The 18,266-nt window shown below is 41.1% G+C and overlaps 1 protein-coding gene across 2 annotated transcripts in view; it reads right to left on the bottom strand.

Annotated features, from left to right (window-relative positions):
• Positions 1 to 18,266, bottom strand: part of TM9SF4 (transmembrane 9 superfamily member 4) — a 51,106-nt gene that overhangs the window by 29,484 nt on the left and 3,356 nt on the right. The window contains exons 2-3 of one of the 2 annotated variants that reach the window (XM_043479224.1): positions 11,988 to 12,034; positions 3,134 to 3,247 (exon numbers count right to left, since the gene is read on the bottom strand). In XM_043479224.1, coding sequence (XP_043335159.1) covers positions 3,134 to 3,247; positions 11,988 to 12,032 — 159 coding nt within the window. In that variant the 5' untranslated portion in view covers positions 12,033 to 12,034. The remainder of the gene's footprint in view (positions 1 to 3,133; positions 3,248 to 11,987; positions 12,035 to 18,266) is intronic. The other variant, XM_043479226.1, reaches the window with a different exon arrangement.

The following is an 18,266-nucleotide window of genomic DNA, read 5'->3' as shown; positions in this document are numbered from 1 at the left end:
TGGATTGAGAATTGGGGGCCTCTATGAAGCATTTCATAAACTGCTTGAGGCAAAATAATCAAAAAGTTATTATCTGTTATAACTGCCTATTATTTTGTGTCTCGTAATATTCTCTCCTCCTGGACAATCAAAAAAGAATCCACATTACAAAGAGACTGAGTCTCACCTTTATGTCCCCTCCCGCCCTCTCTCTTCCCACCCAACATGTATGTTCTCACATACCCAGCTTGGCAGGACTGAAGTCAGAACCACCCAGCCTTTCCCACACCACAAGCTTTGCTCTGGAGGGGGCTTCTGGCTGAGGCACTGGGAGGAAGGGTCCTGCAGTGGTGAAGAGCTGGGCTCTGAAACTAACCCTATGTCTCTCACAATGTGTCCTTGGGCAAGATGGTTCACTTCCTTGGGCCTCAGTTTTCATAACTGTAAAATGTTCAGTAAATCTCTAAAATCTACAGTATTTGCCTCAGAGGGCTCTTGACGGGGGCATCTTGAGCTAAGCCATGCATAATGCCTGGCATGTAAATAATCCTCAGTAAGTATTACTTTGATTATTGCGCCCCAAAATTACAAACTGACTTCCAAGGAAGAGGGATGCTCACAGCAATGCAACACATGGGATGGTGCCTTTGCTTGTTACACTACATAGTTCTAAATGCACTTTCTAACAGTAATTCATCATATGTATTTATCCACCCTAGGAGCTGGTGACACAGCAGCAACCAAAAAAGATAAAATTCCAGCCCTTCTAGAACTTGATTCATGGTAGTTTTTGATTTTCCACAAACGTATCATATTTTTAACCTCTAAACCAGTTAACTCCCCCTAGATAATGCAAAGTTGCTTGAATCTAATGCCCCAAGTAAGCATGACATGTAGCAATTTATAATTTTGCAAATACCCAAAATGTGGTGGCAAACAAAGGCATATGTAGTACATGACAGCACGTCACAGCCCTTCAGGATCCTCTGGTCTTCTGCTCCCCCTTTTGAATACCGTGATGCTTAGACAGGATAAAAACTGTATTTTCATACAATCTCACTGCTTTGCTTTTGCACAGATCAGTAGAGATGTGGTTTCCCAAGAACACAATAATGAAGTAAGAAACGTACATTTTAGGAGCAGAATTTATTTTCATAACTTTGTAAGTTTTGCTAGCCCTTTTTACAGAATGGCTAAGGATTTGAAGGACTACTAAAAATTTCAACTATTTTGCCTATGGGGGACCGACATAGTCAAGAAACTGGGGGTTTATGGAAGTGTGAGAATGCCAAATACACTACACAGTAAACATTGCACAGAGAAAAAGACTAAGAAAAATATCCCGAAGCATTAGGAGCAGTTGTATTTGGGTGATGGCAGACGGGAGCGAAGAGTCGGACATGACTGAGCGACTTCACTTTCACTTTTCACTTTCATGCATTGGAGAAGGAAATGGCAACCTACTCCAGTGTTCTTGCCTAGAGAATCCTAGGGATGGGGGAGCCTGGTGGTTTTCCATCTATGGGGTCACACAGAGTCGGACATGACTGAAGCGATTTAGCAGCAGCAGCAGAGGGGAGCCCCTTTAGCCGGGAGCTCTGGTACAAGGTCGCAGTCCTCCCCTGGTGGTCCTCTCGCCTCAATGTGAGACAACTTTGCAGGGCCAGCCACTGCAGTGCCAGTTTTCCAAGGGACTCTGCTGTAAAACAGTTCAAGGTCTCCCTCTGCTCAGTCCTGCTTCCCTCATTCCCTCCCAAGTGCCGACCCTGAGTGTCTAGTCAATAAATCTCATGTAGCAAATCTCCACCTTAGAGTTTGATTCTGGGGAAAACTGAATACAAAAAGGTCTACCATCAACCCCCTGCCCTATCTGGGGCTTTGAGAATGCCACTCTGAGTCTGACGTTATAAGAGACATTAACCAAGGTGTCAGCCTGTCCACTGCCCCTGATCAACCATATTTTAAAATGACTCTCCCATAATCCGTGTCATAAGTGACTAACACAGAAGTGGGCACCTAGGCTGAAGAAGTGAGGTGGCCTGGACTCTGGTTTAGGACAATGCTTTCCAAACCCTAATCATTCATGTACTGACTTGCCCTATCTACCTAACATTTATTCTACTATTTGCTTGGGTATGATTCATTTTTAGATAAATACACTCATTTAAGAAGCAAACATTTTATCCCTATTAAAAATGGAAAACCAACATTGATAGTCACGAAATCACGAGCTGAAGTAATGGCTGTATTTTCTAGTATAATTAAAAGAAAACAGTTGTTAAAATATATTTGTGAGCAACTTAAAATCATCTCATATACCACCACTCAGATATGCAGTGCATAGTTAAGAAATACTAAACCACACAATCTTGGCAGAAGCTAAAACTGAAAAAACAGAATCCATAATAGGCTGTGTACACACAGATGATATGAATTATGCAGAGAAAGCTGGTGACAGAGAGGAGGATGTGCGTGCATGTGTGCTCAGTCGCGTCCAACTCCTTGCGACTGCATGGACTGTAGCCTGCCAGGCTCCTCTGTCCATGGGATTTTCCAGGCAAGAATGCTGGAGTGGGTTGCCATTTCCTTCTCCAGGGGATTTTCCTGACCCAAGGATCGAACTCAGGTCTCCTGCTTGGCAGGCAGATTCTTTACCACTGTACCACCTGGGAAGCCCAAGAGGAGGATGGAACAGCCCAAAAAGGGAGGCAGAAACATCACTGAGGAGGAGGCAGGTAAAGAGACAGAGACACAGAAAGAGATAGAGACAGACCCAGAAGTGAGTGTAGGAGAAAGACATGGAGACACCTGTGAAAGTGAAAATAGAGAAACAAAGACACAGAAAGAACCAGAAATAGAGCCAGAGTCAGAAACAAAGAGAAAGAGGAACACAGAGAGAGAATGCACTCATACAGGCAGACATGCAGAGAGACCCAGAGGGAGATGGAGAGCAGGAGATCCTGGAACTGCGGGGCCCTGGGGGGTGGGGGTGGGGGCGGACTACTTCCAGCTCCGAGCCGGGAACTGTCTTGCTCTCAGGCTGACTGGTCTGTGATCTCTGCAACCACAGGAGGAACAGGACCGCTCTCTGCGCTCCTGAAGCCAGGTCCTCTGGCCCAGCACAGAGGCTCCTACAGACCCGGAACGCACTTACCTTGATCTCAACAGGGTCGTTCTGGTGGAAGTTGATTGGTGCGACCCCAGGAACATAGAAGGCCCCTGTGTCACATGTGAGCGAGAGAAGCAGTAGGGACCACGGCAACCAATCCTGCTTAGAAGAAGAGAGACAGCAGTCAGACCAGGGGAAAGAAGTGAACAACCCTTTGCAGCACCGTCATGTCTGCTATAAGTGACCCATCTTACCTCCACTCGGAGAAGCCTGAGCACCTCCCCCAAGAGCTGCCATCCAAATGCCCCCCAAAGTGATACAAGGCACTGATTCTGCATTTCCTGAAATGAGCCACAAACTGAGCCCGGTAATTAACATCAGGGCAAACTAATACAGGAGCCAGGGCTCCCCTCTTCTGTAGCAATGTTCCTTTTACTGTTTCATGTGTATCACTGTCCCACAGGCCGATGGGAAACAAAGCTCACAGCGTCCTGTTAATTCTGCTTCTCTACACAGCAATGGGCTCCCGTTGTCAGGAAGCGCGTATTTACCAATGTACTTTTCTACAAGCCATCTCCAAAATTGTCCTGACCCCACCACCTCCCATATTCCACCTCAACTCCAGCTACATTGGCCTTCTTACTGTTTCCTGACAGCGAGCCCTTCTGCACCCTCCAGGCCATCACCTTCACTGTTCCCTCCTCCAGAATGTCCTTCCCGCAGATGCCTGCCTGGCTCATGTCTGATCCCTTATTTCATTCCGGCCTCTCTCAAATCTTCAGAGAAGCCCCCACTGACTAGCTGTCTAAATGGCCTCCTCACCCAGTCTCCTCTACTGTTAACATATTGCATAACCATGGGTAGAGAGTTTTTTTTTTAAATAACTAGATTTTAAAACATTTTGAAGAAGTAAAACATACAGAGTAAATAATTCAAACAGTAAAAATGGGTGCAACCATGAAAAACAAATCTTCCTCCTTCTTCAGCTCCCCATAGACAACTGCCAGCACCAGTTCCTTGAAAATCCCTCTGGAGACATCCTATGCACGTACAAAGGGAAGCATTCAGAAGTATGGGCCTGCCTTGATACAACAGCAACAGACTTTTATTCTTTCTTTCTGTGACAGAAAGCCTACTGACTATGGGCTACTTACCAGCATCCAACCTCCTCTCCCTCAAGTGGAGGACTTCCTCCGCTTGAACAGTCATCAGGAGATTCTGGCTCTCTCTCTTTGCTAGGCCTCACAGGGCAGTCCTTAGATTGTGCGTGCTTTTGTGTGAGAGAAATAAATTCTGTCCTTTCTTTTCCTCTAATTCCTCTCTGAACCCGAATTCCAGTTAATAAAATGCAAGAAAGACAAATCCTGTACTACTAGTGGCATATAAACTGTCATCCAAAAGTCACTTAAGAATAATAAGCTAACTCTAAATTTTTTTAAATGATGCAGAAAACAGGTAATCCAGATACCACCAACAAACCACAAAACAATTTATCTTAGAAGGATCAACAGATGAAACATGGCAAAGGATGATTTCCATAATATGCCAGATTCTTAATATTTTTGCAACCAAGAGCAATTCAGAAATTTGGTTTAGAATTAATGACCATACCAAGATGATATTATTAATTTTAGCTATTAAAATGCCACTGCTTTGATATTCTCATATGGCTGGAGGAGTTATAAACTGAAACACTTTTGGGGGGGCAATCTGATACTCTGTAACAAAAGCCCCACAGAATTGCACACTCTTTGACCCTGCTCCTACAGGAAACTCAAACAAACTTCTTGGACCGCCCAATACTTCTAGATATGTTCAGAAAAATATGCCAAAATGTACATAAAAGAATGTTCACCACAGGATTATTTGAAATAGTGAAGTAGTTCATAACTTACAACAGTAAAATATCCAATATTAGTGGAATGGGTCAAATTATGGGGTATCCACCTATCCTTTTATGTAGTCATTAAATAGGATGATGTATTTTTTCAGTAGGAATATTTGAGCTTTAGATTTAAGTAGAAAAATTAGGGAATAGAACCCTGCTCAGCAAGATCTGCTCCTCTTTTTAAAGTTATGTTTGAGAAAATGAGGCAATGTTTTCCTTTTTTGTATATCTGTAATTGGGCTTCCCTGATGGCTCATATGGAAAGAGTCCGCCTGCAAAGCAGAAGACCTAGGTTTGATCCCTGGGTTGGGAAGATGCCCTGGAGGAGGGCATGGCAACCCATTCCAGTATTCTTGACAGGAGAATCCCCATGGACAGAGGAGCCTGGAGGGCTACAGTCCACGGGGTAGCAAAGAGTTGGACATAACTGAGTGACTAAGCACAACATATCTGTATTTTCCAGTTTTTCTTAGGGCATTATACAAATTTATACCAATTAAGAAAAATAATGAAATAAATTAGGCAAAAGAAAACACTGTTCCGAACACCCAGGTTAGAGCCAATTCTAGCTTGGTATGGGAGGAACTCCACCTGCTGGCTCCAAGATGTTTTTCCATCAGCAACTCCCACTTTTTCTTTCTAAGCCTTCAGGAAGACCCTGTGGTCGCCCCTGTCTTTGGTGAGCAGGCTTGCCCAAGTGAGGCTGCCTTCAAGGGCTTTGCTCAGGTTGTTTCTGACACTTGCTCTCACCGTATTCAAGTCCTACCTACACTCGGAGGTCCTGTGTAGGTAATGTTTCTTCCTTCAAGAACAACTCAGATTTCCACAGGAGGAATTATTCTCTTCTTTCCTTATTTTTTAAGGCTCTTTGTGAATATCTCTATGACAACACTAAAGGCAAGAAATTGGAAACCACCCAATACAACTTTCATATCTATATATGTTCAAAGATGGCTACTTAAGTTACTTGACAAATATTTAAATCTGTACTTGTTTAACACACTACTATTAGCACTTTTCATGCTGCATTATGGTTTAAGTATCTGCTATCTCTCCACCTACATGACTCACTTGTCTGGCTTTCTTTGATGTGAATACTCAATAAACCCTCATCAAACAAGCTAATAATAAGCATCAAGCAACCTCTGATCTATAAAAACATAAAATCACTCATTCACATAGAGGTTGAATACTATGGTTCTTAATCTTAGCTATATCCCCTTGATAACTGATTTTTTTCAAATCCTTAAATTTAAGGAGTTGTGGTACCTCCCACCCATCCAAGGACCTACTTTGAGACTCTCCAAGATATCTATTATGTCTATACCCTATGTGTACATCTAAGATAGTGGTTCTCAATCATGATGCACATTAGACTAACCTGAAGAGTAAATGGATTAAATTCTGAATCAAAAGGCACAGAGTGGCTGAATGGATTAAAAAACAAACCAGCTTTACACCTCAAGGAACCAGGAAAAGAACAAACTAAGCCCAAGTTAGAAGAAGTAAGGGAGTAAGATTAGAGTAGAAATAAATTAAAAAGAGAATTTTTAAAAATAGGAAAAAAATAACAGAACTGTGTTGATTTTTTTAAAAGATAATATTGACAAACCCTTAGCAACACTAAGGAGAAAAAAACTCAAAATCAGAAATGGAAGAGGAGACCTTACAACAGAAGCTTAAGAAATAACAAGCATAAAGTTCTATGGTGAACGTTTATAGGTCAATAAATTGAATAAAACGGAGACTGAATCAGTAATCAAAAATCTCCCAGCAAAGAAAAGTACAGGACTAGATGGCTTTAAAGGCAAATTCTAACAACCACTGAAAGAAGAGTTAATACTAATCTTTAAACTCTTCCAAAAATACAAGAGGAACACTTCCAAACTCTTAAGGTGAGAAGCACCCTCATACCAAAAGCAGACAAAGACACCACAAGAAAACTAACTATAGGCTATAGGTTAGTATACTGGATGAACACAGATGTAAAAATCCTCAACCACATACCAGCAAATTGGATCTAACACCTCACTAAAAGTAGCGTACACCAAGATCAAGTGGGATTTACTCCCATTATATAAGGATGGTTCAACAAATGTAAGTTAATCAATGTGATAAAACTACATTAACAAGAGAAAAAAGACACAAACTTTTCAACAGACTCAGAAAAAGCATTTAACAAATTTCAACATCCATTCATGATTTAAATTCTCAAAGTTAAAAAAAAAAGGTATAACTGACTCTTTGCAACCACATGGACCATAGCCCACCAGGCTCCTCTATCCATGGAATTCTCCAGGCAAGAATACTGGAGTAGGTTGCCATGCTCTCCTCCAGGGGCTCTTCCCAACCCAGGGACCAAACCCAGGTCTCCCACATTGCAAGTGGATTCTTTACTGTCTGAACCACCAAGGAAGCCCATAAAAGGAATTTCCCTCAATACAATAAAGGCCATATATGAAAAGCCCACAGTTAACATCATTATTTCTTGCTAATCAAAAATATATGTGTTCTACCTCCTACAGTGCTGGTGGTGGTGGGAATGAAAACTCGTGCACTCACTATGGGAAACAGTATGGAGGTTCCTCAAAAAACTAAAAATAGTTTCCTTATGATCCAGCAATCCCACTCCTAGATATATATCCAGAAAAAAACTGTAATTCAAAAAGATCCATTCACCCCTATATTGACAGCAGCACCATTTACAATGGTCAAGACATGGAAACAACTTTAAGTGTCTATTGACAGATGAATGGATAAAGAAGATGTGGTACATGTACACATGTATACACACACACACACACACAATGGAATATTACTCAGCCATAAAAATGAAATAATGCCATCTGCAGCAACATGGATGGGCCTAGAGTTTATCACACTAAGCGAAGTAAGTCAGAAAGAGAAAGACAAATATATTAGTTACAAGTGGAATCTAAAATATGACACAAGTGAACGAACATATCTACAAAACAGAAACAGACTCGCAGATACAGAGAACAGACTTGTAGTTGCCAATGAGGAAGAGGGAAGAAAGGGTTGGGAGTTTCCCACTGTACCACACAGGAAACTATATTCAATAATCTATGATAAACTATAATGAAAAAGAATATATATGTATAACTGAATCACCTTGCTGTATAGCAGAAATTAATACAACACTGTAAATCAACTATACTTCAATAAAATTTAAAGAAATATATATATGTGTGTGTGTTCTAAATTTCCCTTCCTAGGAAGCGCAACACTAGACTTGCCTTATCTGATAACTGTTCATTGAGGCCAGGGCAGATGATTACAATCTTTTATGGCTATCAAGCCAATTAAATCTAAGAAGTTACTCCAGTTCTTCTGTAACAGAGTCCTCTAATCTTAGCAGAGAGACACTGCCCATGGGAACCGAAGGGCTCCATGAGACCTCAGGTTGCAGAAGAATGAAAAGCAAATCCTAAAAGACTTCAATATACTTTTATTCCAAAATCTCAAACCAACGGAGCAAGCACACACACAAAAACCAAACAAACAAAAAGATGGAAAATACTCACCTTGGCAGAAAACAACATTAAAAAGTAACAAGAAGTCACAGAGTCACTGAGCGCCTAGAAGTAAGTACAAGGCACTGTGGTGCAGCCTCTTCCAGGTGCCAAATCCCCGCTTTGGGCTAAGCAGTTTACAAACACTGATTCACACCATTCTCACAACTACAACTACCTGGGGATTTCTATCACCATTTCCCAGATGACTGTGGGTTAACCTGAGACCCAGACATTACATAACTTGCTCAAGATCAGAATGTAGAGAAACAGTATGCTCTTTTCAGGAAGGTGAGCTGCATTATAAGATGATGCACATGTAATGATGATAGTGATAACAATGTCAGCTAACATTTGCTGGACACTGACCATGTGCCAGGCACAGTTTTAGGTTCTTTTCATGCAACAATGCAATTAATCTTCACAACAACCATATGAGGCAGAGACTCTTATTGTTCTCATGTCAGAGATGAAAGCAGTCTCTCTCCAAGGTCCATGCTCTAACCAGAACAGAAATCAGTTTACTACACTGAGCACCTACTATATGTCAGGCACTGTGCCAGCCTCACAGAATGCACCCCCATGAGCCAGCTGGGGGACAGATAAGTCATCAGCCAATTGCAATGCTAGGTCCCAGTTGCTATGGAGGGTCTAGTCTCTTATCCTAGCAGCTAAGAGGCTTAGGAGTACACAAGAGCAGCTACAAGCCCGCCCAGTCTTGGAGGGGTGGGGTGTCAATCTAAGAAGTCTACTCCAAGGGCAAGGAGAGGGAAGGGGGAAGTGCTCCATAAAGAGTGAAACACAGACACAAAGGCCTGGGGGCAACCATAAGGAGTTTTTGGCAGGTGAGGTGGAACTTTAACGTGCATATAGATCACCTAGACGGCTTGTTAGGAACTGCAAAGTCTGATTCAGCAGGCCTAAAGGTAGGGCTGGAGATTCTGTATTTCTTATAAACTCACAGGTGATGACAACACTTCTAGTTCACGGATCATCCTGTGAGTAGCAAGCATGAATAGGTCTGTGCAGATAGGAGGCTGGAAGGTACGTAAGGGATACATCACACAAAAGCCACACTGAGAAGTTTGGGCTTTGTCCTTCATGCACTGCGGAGACTCTGAAGAACTTTAAGGAGAAAAGGAATATCTGCAGTTGTAAAGATTACTCTGGTAACCGAGTGCTTGTATGTGTTTGGCAGGAGGGTGTATGTGTGTGCAGCACATTTCTGCTCCAGAGACACTGTAATGTCCAGCCCTAGATTTGACAACTAACAAGGATAAGTGAAGTCACCTATAAATTCTTGATCAGATGTGAACAGTAAGCAGCAGCCAGGTGGGGGAGCAGAAACGGTAGGCAGTGGTTCTGAAACTTGAGCAGGCAAGGAAATCACCAGGAGGGATTAGATTATTAAAGCTGATTCCTGGGTCTAACCCAGGATGTCTTCTTTGGTAGTTCTGGAGCAGGGCCTGAGAATCTGCTCTTCTAATAAGTTCCCAGGAGATGCTGGAACTGCTGGTCTTGTCTTGGGACCAGACATTGAGAACCATGGGTGTAGTGGAAAAAGCATAGGCTCTGGGGGTCATACAGATATGAATTCAAGTCCTGACCCATCACGCCCTAGCTGTATGACTTTGGGCAAGTTTTTTAAACTCTGAGTCTCAGGTTTCTGATTTGTAATAAGAAACTAGGAAACTAATACTAAGCTCATGGCAGGGTGCTACAGTGATGATGGTAGGAAGGACCAAGTACAGTACACATTAAGTGTGCTGGATAAGGCAGAGGCTTTGCGCTGGGTTGCACTGGAAGGCAGGACCAATGAGCACACTGCAAGGAGGAAGACGTATGCTCATTCTAAGGAAACTTCCAACAAGAGAGTTACCTAGCTAAGGAAAAGGCCATAACCAGAGCTAAACAGAGAGAAGCAGGTGACAAGGAAGGAGGAGGAAGGTGATATCCCTACCCTAGTGAGGAAACTGAATCAGAAGTCTTGTGAGCTCCTAGGAAACTTAAGAAATTCATGATTCCTTTGAAACTATGGGATGTTTCATCAACCCAAGCAGCCTAAAGGCAGAACAAAGCAAGGCAAAGTTCCACCCCGAGTTGGATTCCTTAAAGACATCTTTTGAAGAACCTGAAAGTGTAGTTGTGTCCAGCTGTTTGTGACTCTATGGACTATAGCCCGCCAGGCTCCTCTGTCCATGGAATACTCTATGCAAGAATACTGGAGTGGGTTGTCATTTCCTTCTCCAAGGGATCTTCCCAAGCCAGGGATCAAACCTGGGTCTCCCGCATTGTGGGCAGACTCTTTACCATCTGAGCCCCAGGGGAAGTCCCTAGGGGGTCACACAATCCAGGAGGCCAGAGAGGAGAAGTGATGTGGTCACACAGCAAGTTATCTGCAGGGTAAAGAAGGTCCAGCTCTACCAAACCCAGCAGAGCTGGGTGATCAGAAGCTTGTCCCCACTGTGGGAGCCATGCTCAGAGATAATTTTAGGTCATGATTAGAGGTGTCCAAAGAAGAACTTGATGCCACGGATTAATTGCTTTTTGTCTCCCTTTTACCCTCCTCTAATTTCTTTTCTTCTCCAATACTATGCCTTCCTTGTCCCTCCCCCAATTCAATGCTTTTCTACTAATAACCAAATCACTGTAGTCACTTTCACACTTATCTGTTACTTCAGGATTATTTTGAAAAGAAAAATAATGAAGGCAGACTAATTTTACTAAATTTTTAATACAGAGCTATCCAACCTGTTTGGCACTGAAGAAGACAGGAAAGAAATGTACAAATTGAAACAGGAGAAATATTAGAGGAAAATATAGATATACTTTAACACAATCTTGATATTAAAAGTATTCTAAGAAGAAAACAAAATCCAGAAGCTATTGAGAAAGAGAATACACAGAAAGGATGAAAAAAAAAAAAAATCATTGTAAAAAGAGAAAGGACAATTTGAATAAAAATATTTCGCACACCCCTGACAAAGGACTAATTTGTTCAATACACCAAGAACTCTTACAAACCAATAAAGGACACATAACCCAAAAGAATAAGAATGGGCAGTTAAAGAGAAAAAGGTCCAAACGGTCAGACACAAGATGCTGCTCAACATCATTCAGAATCTAAAAACTGCGAATGAAAATAATGACATCTTTTTTACCTATCAGGGTCAAAAAGTTTAAAAAAATCTGTATACACTAGATATAGATACATTTGGCACAATATACACTTAAGTGGGAGGTAGGATTATTACTTAAAGACTGCCAACATAAATTATTAAGTAGAAAATAAAGATGCACATCAATGTATACTATAATCTCATTTGTCTAAATAAATTTTTAAAAAGAATGTACCAAAGTGGAAGATATCACAAGAAAAGGAAACTACAGACAGATATTCCTCAGGAACACAAATGGAAAAATCCTTAACAAAACATTAGGAAACTGAATCAAACAATACAGAAAAAGGTTTACACACCATGGCCAAGCGGGTTCTAGCCCAGGAATGCAATGTTGGCTTCATATCTGAAAATCAAATAATGTAATACATCATATAAATAAAAAACAAAAACTATACAATCATCACAATTAATGCAGAAAATGCACTTGATGAAGTCCAACACATATTCATGATAAAAACTCTAAACAAACTAGGAATAAAAAAGAACTTCCTCAATCAGATAAATGGTAGCTTTGAAAAACCCACAGCCAACATCATACTTGATGATGAAAGACTGAATGCTTCCTCCTAAGATGAGGAACAAGGCAAGGATGTCCACTTTTGTCATTTCTAGTCAGCATTGCTCTATAAATGCAAATAATACACTCTAAGCTAAAAATAAAGTCATCCAGATTAAAAAGAAAAAAGTCCTTTTATTTGTAGATCACATATCCTGTATCAAGAAAATCCTAAGGAATCCACAAAACTACTACAACTAATAAAAAGGTTGGACGAGGTCACAGACTACAATATCAATACATAAAAATTACTTGTATTTTTACATACTAGTAACAAACAACCCAGAAATAAAATTAAGAAAACAGTTTCAAAAAAAAAAGAAAAGAAAACAGTTTCATCTACAGTAGCTTCAAAAAGAACAAAGTATTTAGGAATAAGCTTTTAAAACGGACTTGTATCCTGACAATTATAAAACATTGCTAAGAAAAATGAAAAATATCTAAATAATTGGAGAGACATTCCATACTGAAATGGAAGACTCAGTACATCTTAATTGCCATTAGGATGGTAATTCTCCCCAAACTAACCTACAGATTCAGTGCAATCCCTATCAAAATCCCAGCAGGCTTTTTATTGAAACTGACAAGCTGATCCTTAAGTTTACCTGGAAACACAAAGGACCCAAAATATCCAAAATAACTTTTAAAAAGAACAAAACTAAAGATTTATACTACCGATTTCTAAGCAATTATAAAGCTACAGTAATTAAGACAGTGTGATAAGGATAAGCATAAGAGGCCAATGGACCAAATTAAAAGTCTGGAGATAAATCTTTGCATTTACAGTAAACTGACTTTTTAACAAAGTTGCCAAGGCAATTTAATAGGGAAAGGGCAGTCTCTTCAACAAATGGTGCTTGCATAATTTTGGAGCCATGTCCAAAAGGAACCTGACATCATGTACAAAAATTAATAAAATGGATCATAGACCTAGACAGAAAAGGTAGCAAAAAAATATTTTTATGTATGTAAAACATCTACTTTTTTAAAAGCATATTATTTTAAGTAGTTGGTTTTTTTTTTTAAAGTAGATGTTTTATGTACATAAAAATGTTCTGGAGAAATGTTAAAAAAAAAAAAATCAGAGTACACCTGATGAATGGATAGGGGATAGCTGAGTGACTTTCTTTTCATTTGTAACGTTTATGCTTTTTCCCATGTATATGGATAACCTATATTCAAAATAAATACACTGATATTTTAGGAAGGGGAAGGTTTCCTCTGAAAGCATTTGGGCAAGTTCCCCTGAAGATGGGCAGAAAATGGGAGCTATAAGGTAAGAATGATGCCGCGGAGATTCTGGAGCCAGGTGTGTGATCTGAACCAGACTAGATCAGTCATTCTTAATCTTGGGAAAGTGTTGCAAATCCCTCTGAGAATCCTAAAAAGTTACAGAAACTGCTCCCAGGAAAAACACTCCAAAATGCAGAATATGACACATGAATCCAAGGAGATCAAAGACCTAGAAGTTCACAGGCCCTTGATTAAAGAACTCTGGACTGGATCCCATTTCAACTTTTTGTGAGTATTTGACTTAATTACCTCTGTAGCCCTTGACAGGCTGATAGAGGATGTCTGATGCGTATTTCATTTCTGTAAGGAAATCAGGAAGAAGCAAAGTACCTGCTTCTTGCAAAATCCCTTTATATCTTCCTTTAATTTTTAATTGATCACCAGAAACTCTCACGTGAGACTGTCTGAAAAGTCAGTTAAGTATTTAGCAAACATCTACTGCATGTTCAGACCCATGAACAGAGTGGGAGTCCTAGGAGAGGTGAACCAGTCCATTCAATGTTACTCGCTTTACTTGGTTTCCAAGTCACAACACTGCAGAGGCAGGATGTCAAGGAACAAGGTGATGGTAATCTAGAAACCTTTGTGTTGTAACCTAACACTCCATCTCTGGCAGATACGGGTGACTAGGAAAGTTATAAAGCTCAAGAGACCTAAGAATCAAGGTCTTGCCCTCCCTATCTATTTTATTCTTGGGGGTTGGGCACATAGAAAAACTTCTCCCAAACAATAGCCAAATGAAGAACTATTAGGACCCAAAAGTACCCTTCACCCCCCACCCAACTCTGCACCACCCAGTTTGAAAGGTATGAACAATTAACTTCTTCCAAAGAAAATAGGAAGTTTCCCCTGAGAACTGAAAATTTTTCATTCACTCATATTCTCTGTGGCCAGAAGTTAACCTTTTGTTTTCTGGAGCCCTCTGCCTTGCTGTCTTCTTTCCCATAAACAGCATCTGAGTATAGAGTGTGGCCAATCTGAACAGCATTCCAGGTTCCTATTCCATGCCTTTCCTGCTGCAAAAGCGGCACCTTCCCTTAAGAGTAAGCTAGATTCTTTTTTCCTTTTCAAAGATATAATCATCATTTCAAGATCATTCAGTAACTGCTCCCCAGATTTGTGGGGGTGGGGAAGAAGAAAGAAAAAGACTTTGGGCACAGTTTGCCAACAGTTAGCTGAAATCAATTACCTAATCAGTTAAAGCTCCCTAAGAATTCAACCATACTTCAATGAAAACTAATGACAGCCAAAGACCACTTACCAAGCAGCCTCCATGGAGCTAAAGACCTCAGGAAGAAAAACAAACAAACCCAGAATCAAAATTAGCCACAGGAGACTGAAAATGCAGCCTTTATTTCAGAGCCCATAAAAACTGAGTAACTTGGGCAGAGACATGCAAAAAAGACTCAAAAGTGTTCTTTGGGGGTAGAGAACAACCAACTGTGTGAAAGTCCAGACAAAATGAATAACTACCCTCACCAAGCAGAAGACATCCAGACCCAGACCTTGAGGCCAGAAAGTGCAGAAATAAAACATTACAAATGCACAGATCTTCCCTCCCTCCTTGGGTATTTGTTAAATACTCTGTCAGCGCAAGCAATAGGCTTAGATAGTTCATCTCCTAAAGACTTCAAACCCAGGAGTAGGAAAGTTACAGAGTGTTCATCTCACGTTTCATTTAATCATCACAATTCTTTGAGAGTCTCATCTTCATTTTAAAAATAAGAAAACTGATCCAGACAAAAAAGTTCTGAAGACGGATGGTGCTGATGGTTGCACAATAATGTGAATGTATTTAATGCCACTGTACCTGCAATGCCAGTGTACACATAAAATAGTTAAAATGATACATTTTATGTCTATTTTACCACAATAAAAAAATAAATTTAAGTAACAGGTTTAAAGAAGCAAACAGAAAATAAATAAATAAAGAAGCAAACAGTCGGCCCGAAGTCATAAAACCAATCAGTGTCAGATTCTAGCCATGTCCTTAGACCAAGTCTTAGTTTCTTCATTTGTAAAGTGGGCTTTTGTAAAGATTAGATGGAATAATGGATGGACATATGGTTTATCAGCTGACATGTATCTTGTGAACAGAAATTTCCCCCTCAAAGTTAGGTAACCTAGGGGATTACCACAAACCTTAAATATTGCTTTTGAATCCATATCAAAATAGGAAGATTTTTATAGAGAGACCACCTCATTCAGGGGCAACAAATTCAACCCCCTAGAAGGGCCATGCAAATTACCTACTGGGTGACAAAAGGAATAAGCCAAAAGGTATGGAAGACTGGGTCCTGCACAGGGAATGTTCTTTATGGGAAATTTGGGCCCAAATTTTCAAGAAAAAAATGAAAATCCTGAAATATCTCCTAATTATTAAATATTGGCAACTGGAAAAAAATGTAAAGCCCTGTGCCTGCCCAACTCTTTTCCTTGCTCCCCAACCCCAGTCAAAGCCATGTGAAGATGTGCCCCATAAACTGTCACTGCATAGCATGAGATCTGCTTCATTAGAAACTGAGGCCCAAAGATACTATGTGACTGGCCAGGGCACCCAGACTCCCTTCTAAACTGGCTTACAAATTCAGCTCCAATTTGTGATTTGATTTTGTTTTTTAAGAACTGCCAGTAGCATTTAGTATACCCTCTGAACACAAAACCTTCCGATTTCAAACCCTGGGAGGTCTGTCAGTTTTAATGCTTGGGGATAGGTGAGAAGTCATGGTACAGAGCAGAGAAGGAAGCAATGAAGAGGAATGGGACAGAACCGAGAAGTCCCAGTGTCCGAAACCATGTCCCACTTGGGAACTATCAGTGCCAGCAAATGGTTCAAGGATCAAAGCAGGTCTGGGGTGGTAGGTGGCTCCTACCATTCGCCTATGGCCAGATGGCCCTGTTCATCCTGGGTCCTTCCCACCTTCCTGCCAGTGCCCAGAGATCAAAACTCAACCTTCTCCAACATTCTGTGACCTGCTTCTTTTTCACTGAGATCAAAGGGAAACTTTTGTCCAAGTTGTAAAAGAGAAACCAAGAGGCAACTTAATGCCGCCTCTGCCTTCCTTGGACTTCCTGGGGGGATTAAGGGCACTCCTTTAAAGGGATTTCTCAGAGATACACATCTGTACCAAGGACTGGTGTTGGCGCCTCGGCTTCTAAGGACACAGTGGCTCCTGCAGAACACATGTGCCAGGTGGAGCAAGTGGAGAGAATAGACAATACAACCAACAGACAGCAGCCTGGAAAGACCACAGGGACTAAGATCAGGGAGAAAAAAAAAATCAATCTGATTTTATAGGCATATTAGCAAAAATCACCCTGAATGCAAGTATTCTAAGCCACAAAATTTTCAACCTCAAGTTGGAATCTTCAATTTCATTGAGGATTTTACAAACTTCATTGAAGAATTTAGAAATCCTGAAGTCTAAATCTTCATTTCACATATGACCTGTGCTGAAACAGATGAATAACACCAAAGTAATTTGCTCCAGGCCACCTGATAGATCAGTGGCAGTGCTGGGACTAAGCCCCAGCTGCTTCTTCCTCAATGGGCCACTGGCCATCCACAGGTGAGGCCCCGGGGAGACAGCAACTTGCCACGTGCAGGACTGCTAGCAGAGTCCAGGCCTCCTGCCTTCTGTCCCAGGCCTCTATCATCCAGACTCCATCACAAAACACAATTCCTATGCTTCTGACTGGCCCGGGGGCAGGGGGACAGGGGGCGAGGGGGACAGTGGGAGGAAGGAACTGGCTAGCACGGCTTTCATTTGACCAAGGGAACCTAGAGGTCATTCAGACCATTCCCCTGCCTCTGGACGGGACCAAACTCAACCTCAGAACAGTGAGAACTGACCCAGCAATTCTACTCCTAGGTATACACCCAAGAAAACTGAGAACCGATGTTTACCCAAGAACTTGCACACAAAATGTTCACAGCAACATTATTCATAATAGCCCGAAAGTAGAAACAATCCCAAAATCCATGAATAGATGAAAAGGTAAACCAAATGAGGTCTATCCACACAATGGAATATTATCTGACCATAAAAAAGAATGAAATATTGACACATGCTATGACATGGATGAACTCTGAAAACATTATGCCTTGTTTAAATAAAAAAGGTCAGATAACAAAACACCACATGTTGTTTGATCCCATTTATATGAAATGTCCAGAACAGAAAAATCTATACAGACAGAAAGTATATTAGTGGTTGCCAGGGACTGGAGGGAAGGGGGAGTGGGAAGTGGCTGCTAATGGATTTTTTTAATGGGGTGATGAAAATATGCTGGAGATGGACAGTGGTGAAGGTTGCACAACTCTGTGAAATACTAAAAATCACTGAACTGCAAACTTTAAAAGGGTGAATTTTATGTTATACGAATTATAATCCAATAAAAAGGAAAAAATATAAAACCCCAAACAGCATGAACAATGTGTGAGAGAAATACACAGAGTTTTATTTTCCAAACAGAGGTTTCTAGACTCCTGCTGCTGCTAAGTCGCTTCAGTCGTGTCCAACTCTGGGCGACCCCATAGACGGCAGCCCACCAGGCTCCGCGTCCCTGGGATTCTCCAGGCAAGAACACTGGAGTGGGTTGCCATTTCCTTCTCTAATGCATGAAAGTGAAAAGTGAAAGTGAAGTCGCTCAGTCATGTCTGACTCTTAGCGACCCCATGGACTGCAGCCTACCAGGCTCCTCCATCCATGGGATTTTCCAGGCT

Source organism: Cervus canadensis, chromosome 10, assembly GCF_019320065.1.
Source record: "Cervus canadensis isolate Bull #8, Minnesota chromosome 10, ASM1932006v1, whole genome shotgun sequence".
Classification (NCBI taxonomy): Eukaryota; Metazoa; Chordata; class Mammalia; order Artiodactyla; family Cervidae; genus Cervus; species Cervus canadensis.
This window is presented reverse-complemented; position numbering and strand designations above follow the sequence as displayed.